The sequence below is a fragment of the Ailuropoda melanoleuca genome, chromosome 15 (assembly GCF_002007445.2).
Source record: "Ailuropoda melanoleuca isolate Jingjing chromosome 15, ASM200744v2, whole genome shotgun sequence".
Taxonomy (NCBI): domain Eukaryota; kingdom Metazoa; phylum Chordata; class Mammalia; order Carnivora; family Ursidae; genus Ailuropoda; species Ailuropoda melanoleuca.
In genome coordinates this window covers 90,867,384-90,880,002 of record NC_048232.1, presented here as the reverse complement: position 1 = coordinate 90,880,002, position 12,619 = coordinate 90,867,384, and the positions used below count along the sequence as shown (strand labels likewise).

At 62.9% G+C, this 12,619-nt stretch overlaps 1 protein-coding gene across 1 annotated transcript; it reads right to left on the bottom strand.

Moving 5' to 3' along the window:
* Positions 1 to 10,752: 10,752 nt before the first annotated feature.
* PIM3 (Pim-3 proto-oncogene, serine/threonine kinase) lies at positions 10,753 to 12,235 on the bottom strand (the record flags this gene model as incomplete). Its single annotated transcript, XM_034644152.1, has 2 exons — positions 10,753 to 11,894; positions 12,019 to 12,235. Coding segments are annotated over 2 exons (405 nt in total), but the record flags the coding sequence as incomplete, so codon positions are not given.
* Between the last annotated feature and the right edge of the window lie 384 nt (positions 12,236 to 12,619).

The window sequence follows — 12,619 nt, the reverse complement described above, 5'->3', positions numbered from 1 at the left end:
ACCGCACACCACACACACGCACCCCACACGCACCGCACACCACACGCACGCACCCCACACACCGCACACCACACACACGCACCGCACACATACACATCCCCCCAAACACACCACACACACCACACACACCCACACACCACACACTCCACATACCCCCCCACACCTGACACACACCATATACACACAGAGACACACACCACACACATACACACCCCACACATCATACACACAGACACACCACACACACTCACCACACACACCACACACCACACACATGCACCACACACACACCACACACATACACATCCCACACACACACACACCACACACCACACACACGCACCACACACACACCGCACACATACACATCCCACACACACACACCGCACACCACACACACGCACCACACACACACACACACCACACACACACGCACCACACATACTCCACATACCCCCCACACCCCACACACACCATATACACACAGAGACACACACCACACACATACACACCCCACACACCATACACACAGACACAGCACACACACGCAGACACACACCGCACACATACACACCCCACAGCACACACACAGAGACACACACCATGCACACTACACACCATACACCATATACACACACCCTACACANACACATCGCACACCACACACACGCACCCCACACGCACCGCACACATACACATCCCACACACACACACACCACACACCACACACATGCACCACACACACACCACACACATACACATCCCACACACACACACACCACACACCACACACACGCACCACACACACACCGCACACATACACATCCCACACACACACCACACACCACACACACGCACCACACACACACCGCACACATACACATCCCACAGCACACACACAGAGACACACACCATGCACACTACACACCATACACCATATACACACACCCTACACACCACACACAGCACACACATGCCCCCACACGTCCCACACCACACACACACGTCCCACACCACACAAACACACCACACCCCACACCACACACACACCATATACACACCACACACCATATGCACACACCACACACACACCACACACACCATATACACACACAGCACACACACACATCCCACACCCCACACACACAGACACACACCACACACATACACACACCCCACACCACACACACCACACACACTCCACACACCCCACACCACACACACAAACGCAGCACACACATACACACATCACACACCATATACATACACACCTCCACACACACCCCACATCACACACACACACACACCACAAACCACACACACCCCCACACACACGCCCCCCCACACGTCCCATACCACACACACGTCCCATACCACACACACTCACCACACGCATACAACACACACACCATATACACACACCCCACATCACACACACACACACACCACAAACCACACACACCCCCACACACACGCCCCCCCACACGTCCCATACCACACACACGTCCCATACCACACACACTCACCACACGCACACAACACACACACCATATACACACACCCCACATCACACACACACACACCACAAACCACACACACCCCCACACACACGCCCCCCCACACGTCCCATACCACACACACATGTCCCATACCACACACACTCACCACACACAAACACACACACCATATACACACACCCCACATCACACATGCACACCGCACACACACACATCCCCACACACACCACACACACACCCCACACCACACACACAAACGCAGCACACACATACACACACCACACACCATATACATACACCCCTCCACACACACACCCCACATCGCACATACACACCGCACACACACACATCCCCACACACACCACACACACCCCCACACCACACACACGCACCATATACACACAGCACACACCACATGCACGGACACCGCACACACACACACACCGCATGCATGAACACTGCACACACACACACCACACACACACACACATATACCACACACACACCCCACATGCATACACACACATATACCCGCACACATGCACACCACACAGTGTGTCTACCCTCTTGGGCACTGGAGAGACGCTCTTGTGAGGGGGACTCCATGTGTGGGGACCTTGCAGAACTTGGCCAGCTGGGGAGGGCCACAGGGGGAAGGGATGCGGAATGGGGTTAGGGGCTTGACCTCCTAGTGGCGAGCAGGAGGANCACCCCCACACCACACACACGCACCATATACACACACACAGCACACACACACCACATGCACGGACACCGCACACACACACACACCGCATGCATGAACACTGCACACACACACACCACACACACACACACACATATACCACACACACACCCCACATGCATACACACACATATACCCGCACACATGCACACCACACAGTGTGTCTACCCTCTTGGGCACTGGAGAGACGCTCTTGTGAGGGGGACTCCATGTGTGGGGACCTTGCAGAACTTGGCCAGCTGGGGAGGGCCACAGGGGGAAGGGATGCGGAATGGGGTTAGGGGCTTGACCTCCTAGTGGCGAGCAGGAGGAGACCCCAGGCCCAGGAGGTGCTTCTCCTCAGATGCACGGAGACCTGGACAGTTGCTCCCTGCTGGCCTCCTCATGTGGGACCAGAGGGGGCTGGGGTGGTCTGAGGAGATGCGGGGGGCCAGGTCCCCTGGGGGGTGACTAGTGGGCAGGGCCTGTGTGTTGTCACTTGGCCTTAGGTGGGAGAGGAGGCTGGGGTGTGACTGGGTCCGGCCAGCAGCTACACACCTGGATGGTGGGTGTGAGGGGAGCACAGATGGGGGCCTGAGGGGAGTGGGGAGAAGGACCCAGAAGGTGTGACCCCCGAGAGGCGTCTGGGCACAGCATCCACAATGGGGGGCCAGGGGGTAGCATGGGTGGAGGTGGACTTGGCCCCGAGGACTGTGCCACGGTGCCCAAACATGTCCTGGGATCTGCCAGCCTCCAAGCCAGGGCTCCTCCACTCCTGCGCCATGGTCTCCAGAGATGAGGCCACTGAGGCAGGACGGGGAGAAAGGTGACAGCCACCGTGGCCCCCGTGCCAATGCACACCTACTGTGTGCCAGCCCCAGCTCAGCCCCTACCTCCCCGAAGCCCGGCGGACCCCACTGGCCCTGGGGATCACCTGTCTTCAACTCCTTTCTGCCCAGAAGGGAATCAGGTGAGGGAAGCTAGTCCACCAAGAACCAGGCTTTCTGTAGGTCACTGAACCAGGGAGGCCCTCACGGGAGCTGGGCCCGTGGTCCTGGAGATAGTGCTCCAGCTGGTCCTCCCCTGTGGCCCGGCCTGCTTCCCCCCTCCACACCCCCCCACACCACGGTGGTGGCCAGACCCCGGTGTCCCCAGCCCCCCAGCTGCTGGTGTCAGAGCTCCAGTTGGTGCCCGCAGCCGATCCGCCCGTCAGCTCTTGATAGCACGGGCAGCAGCCAGGTATGGGGGGCAGGCGCGGGGCAGGCAGAGTGGCCAGCCCTGGTGACCACGTGAGGTGAGAACAGGGACAGAATGTCCCCGAGACGGGGCCAGGGTATGGGGGTGGGGAGGTCAGTGGACCATAGCTCTGAGTCCTCAGTTGCCCCCAGGCCTCCAGCTCCCCACTCAGCACAGGGCAGGAGGCACGGGGGTAGGTCAGCATGGGCCGGGCCTGCTCTTGGGCGCTAACCGGAGCCCGAGCAGGCTTTTGTGGGGTGGAGGGAGGGGTGACATTGTACTTGCCCTGGGGGCTTCCTGGGTGTGTTGGTGGGGTCCTCCCAGGCCTTCATCCTTCCTTGGGTCCGACTGACCTACCTCCAAAAGCATGGGAACCCAGCCTGCCTTGGTCTTGGAGGACTCCTCCTTGCCTGAATGCTGAAGACCCCCAGGCCGACTCTGGCCACAGGTCGCCTGCATCTGGACCCTCCACGTCACTCTCTTATCTGCCTCCACCCCCCCACACACCCGAGATCTGTTCTGGCGGCCTGTATGACCCACCCTCAGAACTCCCATCCTCACCTCCTCACTCTGCAGGTCCCCTTGGCCCCTGGACCCCACCTCCTCCTGCCTCAGATCTCACCTTTCGGGAACCCCCACTTCTTATGACCCAGATGCCGTCGGTGGCTCCCTGACTGTGGGCTCCACTAGGCCCAGGATGCACCAGTGGCCCAGGGACATTCTTGAACACCCACTGAAGCTTTAGATGGTCCCTACACACCACAGGCTGACAAGCCTGCGTGCCTGAGCCCTGGTTCACAGGTGACAGCATGGCCACCACGTGCCGAGTGGTCCAAGGCAGCAGGCCTGGTGGGCAGAGCCTTGCTCTGCAGCCTGGTGCACACGCCCCCTTCCTCGGTCTGCTCCCCCACCCCCACAGGCCCTGGGTCACAGGAGCCGTAGCGGGGAGGGCACGTCGGGCAGCGGCTGCTGCAGCATCCAGGGTGGGCCAGGCACTGTTCAAACCAGGTCCTGCACAGGAGCACACACACACGTGCACATGTGCAAGGATCTGCTTGCACAGACACCCAGAGCCCCCTCCACACGCACACACACATGCCAACAAGCACACGCATGGGAACACACAAGTAGGCATGACACACTCATGGGCGTACATGCATCCTTTTTGAGGCCCGATGGGTCCTCCTGGCCCTTTCTGGACTCCAGGACCCCACAGCAGCCCCCCTGCCCTGCTCCAGAGTCAGCCCAGGCCCTGGGCAAGCTGAGGGGCCTTGTCTGGTCCCCAGCTGTGGGACCCCTGTCCATTGTTCTGGCTTGTTGAGAAGGGTGCTGTGGGCTGTGACACCTGGGGCAAAGGCCACCCCTGCTCTGCCCCCACCCCTGCCTTGTAGCAGGAGGAGGGAGGCTGGGCAGAGCGCTGGTGGGAAGGCCAAGTGTGCCCCGGGGCTCTGGTCAGGGCCTCAGCTTATCCTACGTGTAGCAGGTTGCTGGGGGGGGGGCGGGCAGTTCAGGCCACGGAGCAGACTTGGGGAAGAACCCCGTAGACTCAGCAGCCCTCCTACTCCTGCCCCTTGTTCCTCTGTTGAGTCAGATGGGCCTGGGCTCCTCTCTCTGCCTTGGGGCCTTCGCACCTGCTGTTCTCTCTGCTGGAGCCCCCCTCTCCCTGACTTCTGCAGAAAAGCTGATGGTGACCCCTAAAACCCTCACTGCCCGGTCTCTTGGTTGCACCCTAAAACTTTCATGCCAATTTGTCTGGGTCCCTGTCCCTCTGGCAGAAGTGAGCCCCCAGGATTCTGGAATGTCTGGTTCTGGAGGGAAAAGGGCCCTTTGAGCTCACACGGGAAAGGCTTGGTGAGCAGAAACCAGGTGATGGGGGAGGGGCAGGAGTTTCGGGTCAGGCTGCTCCGTGGGGTGAGGGTGTGGACCCCCTCCATGTGCGCCCCCTAGGATGTGGGGATCTGGTGGGCAGGCCATGCCGTGGCCTGAATCCTGATGCAGGCATGGCCAGGTTCCTGGTCCCCTGCATGCCCCTTGCCCCCAGCCCCCGCCCCAGATGGTGAGGAGGGTCCCAAAGTATCCTCGTGCTTCCAGGATCACACCACCTGGGGCAGCACCCCGTGTCCAGGATCCCTGACTCCTGCCTGGCCTGGCCCAGTAGGTGGAGTCTCCCAGCCCTTCTTGGTCTCTGGGTCCCAGGACCAAGGACATCTACGACCCGGAGAGGTCCCACTGCCCGCCAGGAGCAGCACCTCCTCACCCTTGGGGTCCAGCCCTGGCAGAGGCCTCAGGGGCCACAAGGGAGAGGGGAGCGAACCACTGGGCTGGGCCTGGCCTTGGGTGCCAGCAACTCTCCTCTCCAACCTTCCTGCCCGCTGCCAAAGTGGCCAGTGAGGTGGGGGTCACCGAGCACACTGTTTTTAGGGAAGGTGTCCAAGCAGCATGGCTCAGGGGCAGCGCAGGTGGGGCAGGCCAGGGCAGCCTGAGGGGCCTCCCCGGCGGGTGGGAGGGACCAGTGACATCAGGGCTCCCTGCCTGTCCCGGGGCCTGAGCCTCAGATCAGGACAGGCAGGCTCCTGGCAGAACAGGTGAGAGGGGCCAGAGGCCAGACCAGAGGCGGCTCACCTCGCTGAGCCTGTGCTGGGAGGATGAGGTCCTGCCCCAGGGCACCCTCCTCCGCCTGGGGCGATGTGGGCCCACTTGGTGGCTATGACCTTGGGTGGGGCCCTGACCCAGCTCCCTCCTGGCTGGAGGCCCAGCTTTGTCCACCTGGCTCATTCCATGTTGGGTACGGGTGACCCACCCCCAAAGGAGGCCCCTATTCATTGATCCAGGAGTGGACCTCCCGTCCCACCCCACCCTACCCTGGCCAATATATGGGGCCCGGCCTCCAGGGAAGAGCTTTCCAGCTGGGACCAGGCCAGGAGGAGGGCAGTGACCGGTGCTGGAGGGGCAGGCCCTGCCCCACCCTGCCTGGCAGGCCTGACTGCCCGGAACTCCAGGGGTCGGTTGTGTAACGGAAGCTCTCGGGGTTTTGCCAAGGCTGCCTGGAAAGCCGCTGGCCTGGAAGTCATGTGCTGGAGGCTCAGGCACCCTCCCCCCGCAATCAGAGGCCTCTGGAGAGGGAAAGGGCCCACTGAGAAACCCCAGGGCTAGCAATTCTGCTTGGGTCCTGTACCCCTTGGCCACAGCCAGGGGATAGAGATGAATGGGGGCCCCAACGAGCTCCTGGCCAACCTTCAGCTCCACGGACAGGTGCCAGGCCTGGCTCACACCCTCCTTGCGGCTTGCCTGCGACCTGCCATGCCCATCACTGCCCACACAGTGCCCCTCCAGAGGCTTTCTCCAGAGGGCCCCAGGGTGCCTCCAGTGTGGGGGGTGCAGCCCTGTTCTGCTCCTCCTGGGGCCCCCTGTGGTGTGGGGGTCCCCTGAGCCCCTGCCCATCCAGGCCTCCACTGCCCGCTTCGGGAGCTGCCCCGACGGCCCACATTGCATTTCCTTCTTGCACGGCCTTCACAAGCATGGGGGCTCCCTGGCCAGCTGGGTTCTGCATGCCCAGGAGGGGAGGTGGGGCTCCTGGGGTCCTGCCAGGGATCACTTCCCTTTTCTATGAAGCTTTGGCACCAAAGCCATGCCAAGGTTTCGTTTCGGGGGGCTGCACCGGAGAAAAGAAACTTAAGACTCCGACAGCCGCAGAAGTTGTTCTAGATGTGTGTCCAGCTTCGCTCTTCCCAGAAGCTGGGCAGGTCTCAGGCCGGTGGGCGAGGGGCCTGGCGTCAAGGACGCCGCACCCCCACCTCGCAGGCACAGCCCGTGCCCACCCGCCCTCCGAGGGCCTGGGCATGAGCAAACCAGTCGAAGCTAGGGCTGCAGACGGAGCATAGCGTGCTGCTCCAGGATGGAAGGAGACAGAGTAGCCAAGCCAGGACCCGGATTCGGGTCAGGATTTGGGTTCTCTCCACAATGATTTCTGGATTCTGTGCATCCCCAAGGGGCGTCCCTGAAGGATGGACACTGTGCAGAGCTTGACCAAGTGGCTCTAAACGAGCCTTGATAGTAAATGGACCCAAAACATTAAAAGATGAGTGGGTTGGCACCGGCCGGCAGAGGACAGTGGGAGCCATGGGGCCAGGCAGAACTGGCAGTCCGGTCTAAGCGGACAGGCCAGCAGCATTTCAGGGGCCACTGTCCTCTCTGCTCCAGCCACAAGCTGTCCACACAGCCACCATCCCAGCCTCAGGGGGGTGGGGGCCCTGCCCATGGCAACAAACCCATCCTGGCCCCAAGAGGCCCCAAGTCAGAGGACACCCTTCTCCTGGCCCCCCGACCCCAGGTTCCTCAGGCAGTGCTCGTCTGAGGAGAAGAGACCCTTCCCCAGCAGAGGGGGTCTGGCGAATACCGGGGACCACAAAGTTCTCTCTGCTCAGGGGTGAGGGGCCCATGGCAGCTCCCTAGCCCCTTGCCCTCTGCAGCGCCCCCCCTCACCCCGGCACCTAGGATTGGGACAGTGGCCGAGGGGAGTGTGGGGAGTCAGAGGCCAGCCCACCCCAGACCCCACAGGTCCCAGGCCCAAGCAAGTAGCCTGCCTTGGGGCTTGCATAGGCTCACCGGACCCTGGGCCCCTGATGGGGGTGCTATAGCCCTGGAGGCTGCCCTCCAGGGTGGGAGGGGCTCAGGATGGGGGGGGCTTGAGCACCCCCAACCATCCCACCCAGCAGCCAGAAGACCCTGTGTGGACTGTGGGAGGCCTGGGGGTGCAGGTCGGCGCCTCAGATCCTGACCCAGCTTCAGCTCTGTGTCTCGGAGCCAGGGGTGGGCGTGCACAGATGCAAAGTGGACAGCCTGTGGGTCCGGTGGCAGGCATGGGACAGGACAGGGCCTCACAGCTGGCTGAGAGCCCTGGCCTGGTGGATGCCTACAGCGTCCAGCCCAGGACTGGGCAGGCCGCAGCGTCCCACGGCCCAGGCTGGTGCAGTCAGCATGGAGACAGAAGGGCGCAGGACTTGACCGAGGGAGTGGGGGCGGCCAAGCTGCCACCCTCTCTGCCATCTCCCCTGTCTTCTCCCTCTTGCCCTGGGGGGGGGCTCCATGGGGTGGGTGGGCCCACCCCCCACGTTTGCACACGGGCTGGTAGGTTCCAGCCCTCCCACCTCCAGCCTGATGTCGGGCTCAGCCCTGGCCCCAGCCCGCGTCCACCTGCCCGACTGCCCTGACACGCACAGGCCCGGGCTTCCCCCAGCAACATCTGCCAGACCTGGGACAGGAGAGGTGTCCCGCGAACCTATCAGTGGCCACCCCCCAGGGCTGTCCACCCCCTGCCAGCCTGAGTCTGCCCCACCGTCACAGGCATCACCGGACACACGGGGTTCCAGGGCCGAGGGACTCCGAGGAGCAGTGATTCCGAGGAGGCCAGCGTTTCCCACACTCAGGACAGCGCTGTGTCCTCCATCCCAGGAACAAACTCAGGGACACACTGTCCTCCAGGCCCCTCCTAGAGGCTTGGACACTCAGGCCTGGTGCTGAGGTGGGTGGTAGCCTTTGCACGTGCAGCTGGGGACACACCGTCCCCTGGTGTGGGCGCCACCGGGGCTGCAGAACTATCCGTGCGGGGCAAGCTTCTCCCGCTCACCTCCTGACTTTGCACACGCACATGCCTCTGACCCTGTGCCCTCCCGATGACCCTGTGCCCTCCCGAGCATGTCTCGGCATCTGTGCTCGGGACCAGCCCTCCTCAGGACATGCAAGAGACCTTGCACCTTGCTCGCGGGCCGCAAGCACTGAGCGCCCGAGGACGAGGTGTCCTGGCACTCCCCATGAGCTTGACTCGGGGTTCCCCATGCACATGAGCTCGCTGAGTGACGGCTGGATGGTTGGGTGGGTGGACGGATGCACAGATGAGGACGGGCACATGCAGGGAGGGGGGCGGTGCCAAGACCAGCCTGGCACCCTCAGCGGGCAAGTGGGGGAGCTGGGATCACAGTGACATGTGAGTCACCGTCACCAGAGGAAAATACAGAGGCCCGACTGCTGTAGAGACCCTATCCTCAACTCTCCCTCCCTGTCCCCCATCCCCCCCATGCTCCCGCCCACGTGGCCCAAGGCTGCTGCTGCCCCGGGGCAAGGGGGGGTCCCCTATCCTAGCAGAGGGTGTGGGAGGAGCCAGGGCAGGCTGGCCAGGTGAGGGCAGCGGGCACAAGTGGGCTGTCTCCCCAAACACCCCCGCTTCACGCATCTGCCCGTGCCAAGGGGGGCCGCCCCTGAGGATCCCTTGGGAAAGGCTCCCCAGGCCCCAGGCAGGCCATACACAGCCACTGCCTCCTGCAGGGCCAAGCCCAAGCCAGGAGCTGCCCTTGCAGCCCCCCTGCAGCCCCCTGCTCCGAGGAAAGCCGGGCTTCACTTCCTCTGGACTCGCTTTCTAAAACGTCCTGGCTTTGCTTGTTTGTGGTCTTGGGACGTTCCTTCGCCCCGCTCTGCGTTCCCAGGGGCCCATGAGCAGCCGAGGGTGTGCACGCTCTGTGGACGGGACACATAGCTGGCACTCAGGCCGCGGGACCCAGTGACAGACCTCCGGGGGCTCCGGGCTATGTGCCCTGCGCTCTGCTGCTCATGACAGCCACTTGGCAGGCCCAGCGGCGGCCTCCCTTGCTCCAGTGCCAGGTGCTGCCAAGCAGAGGGCCCCCCGGAGGCACTGGATGGGACCAGACCATCCACTCAGCCTGCCCTTCATGCTATGGCTGGGCCTTTTCCACACCTGGACCTGGCCATGACTTAGAGCCACAACCTTGCCCGTCAACTGTCAGGCCAAGGCCCGACCGCCAGCACCTGCCCCCTCACCTGGCTCCACCCACCTCTGTTCCGTGGGAGGAATGCCTTCTCACCCCCCCACCTGGCAAACTCCTATTCATCCTTCAGAACCCCTTCCAGCACCTGTGAACACTGCAGACCCCTCTTCCTGTACACTTCTGCCTGAGTGATCTGAGCAAAAACCACCCCCTCTTCCTACCTCTGACTGGGTATCTCTGGGAACAGAAGCCAAGGAGGTCGCCTTGGGGCCACCCCAGAGAGCCTCCAGACTAGGGGTGGCAATGTCCTCGGGGCAGCAGGTGGACAGTGGGGTGACAAGAAGGCCAAGCAGCACAGGCCAGGCCCTCTGGCAGGGGAGGGAAGAGCCTACATCCTAGTCATGACGCTGCCTGGCCACAGGAGGCAGGGAGGGGCTGCCCAGGGGCCCCTTCCCCAAACCTCCTTTCACCCAACCACCCTACCCAACACACACAATGTTATATACAAAACAATTTAATTGAAATACCTGTATAAAAAATATGATCTCCAGACATCTCACTTCTGAACTGAAAGAAAGCCCCACCCTCGATGCCTACACACACCGAGGTCACAGAAACACAGCTGCTACAATAAATTAAAGGCTTGAGACTCTGTCCCCCCACCCCCCCGCCTGCAGAGCCAACAAGCAGACTGTACAAGGTCAATAATTTAAAACCCACCCCCACCCCACTCCCCCCGAGGCACAGAGCCACGGGCGGCGGAGTCACCCTCGCCCCTTAAATTAGCCACTGTACAAGTCCATCTTCCGACAGACACAGGTAGGATCAGGACCTGGGGTCCACACACCGCCACGCTCCCCACTCCGGGGCCTGAAGAAGGTGGGGGCGCTGGCAAGCGGGAACCTCCACAAATAAATTAAACAATAAATAGCCCTCCGCAGGATCAGACCATAAATAGACGTGCGCGGGCGCACACCCCCCGCGTGCACGCGCGCAGGCAGCAGACGCCCCGACGTTGCATTGCTTGTGCAGACTTGCCCAGACGAACACCGGAGACAGGCGGGCGCGAGGGGTGGGCACAAGGGAGCCTACGCCCCGGTGAGATGAGGCCACAGGACATGCTCCTGGTCCAACACGGTGCGACGGGGGAGGCGCTGAGGGCCGGCATGGCTGCCTCCCACAGCAGCGCGAGGGAGGGACAGTCTCAGGGTCGTGCCCCTGCCCAGCCCAGGCCAGACCTCACGTCGACCGGAGCGTCTTTGGACAGACAGAGCTTGAGAAGACCAAGTCCCGTGAGAGCAGCGTTCGAAAAGGCACTCAAAGCAAAGGAAACAGCCCGGTGCCAAAGGCAAAGGTCACCGGGAGTCAGAGGTCACCGCTTTTGCAAGAAGCAGACAGCCCAGGCGGGGTCGGTCCCTCCGGCTCCCACAAGCCAGGCCCGGGCTCCTCCTCACAAGCTCTCACTGCTGGAGGTGGTGCTGGCCCCGTCGTCCACATCCAGAGCGCAGAGCCGCAGGTCGCAGCTCTCCGCAGGGCCCCCCTCGGCCCCCAGCATCCAGGGGTGTGCAGAGATCTGGTCCAGCGAGGGCCGCTCCGAGGGCCGCAGGGACAGACACCACTGAATGAGCTCCTGGCACTCTGCGGAGAAGACGGGGCAGGGTCACAGGGTCAGGAAGGGACCGGCTCCTCGCTCCTCCAGCTGCTCGGCTCCCAGCACAGCCTCGGCTCGTCTCGCAAGGCCAGCCCCGCACCCACCACGCACCTGGGGAGACTCTCCTCCGGAAAAAGAGGCGGCCTCGAAGGATCTCCTCGTCCTGCTCGAAGGGAATGTCCCCACACACCATATCATAGAGCAGCACGCCCAGAGACCACACCGTTGCCGAGCGCCCGTGGTAGCGGTGGTAGCGGATCCACTCGGGGGGGCTGTATACCCGGGTGCCTGGAGGAGGGGGACACTCACGGGCGTTAGGGCGTCCACCTCAGGGACCAGCGCCGAGCCCCGCGCTCTCACTATTCCCCTGCGAGGCCCAGGCCTGGGGCGGCAGCCGGCCTCCAGAAATCCTGCTCGTCATCACCCTGGAAAAACCCGGCGGGTGCGGCCTCCCCAGCTGGCCCGCCCGGCCGGGGGAGGGGCGGGTCACATGAGCGAGGACTCGGGTTTCACAACAAACAGATGTGAGCTGAGGATAGAGCAGGAGGGGGGCGGGGGGACGCAGGCGCGGGCAGCCCCGGCTTCCCCGCGCTCCGCAATGCGGGGATTTCTGCGGCGCCGCCCCCGCTCGGCACGCACGCAGCGTCGGCCCCACGCAGGGGGAGGCCCGGGCGCTCCCGGCGCTCCCCGGGGCCGCGGTCCCCGCGCCCCG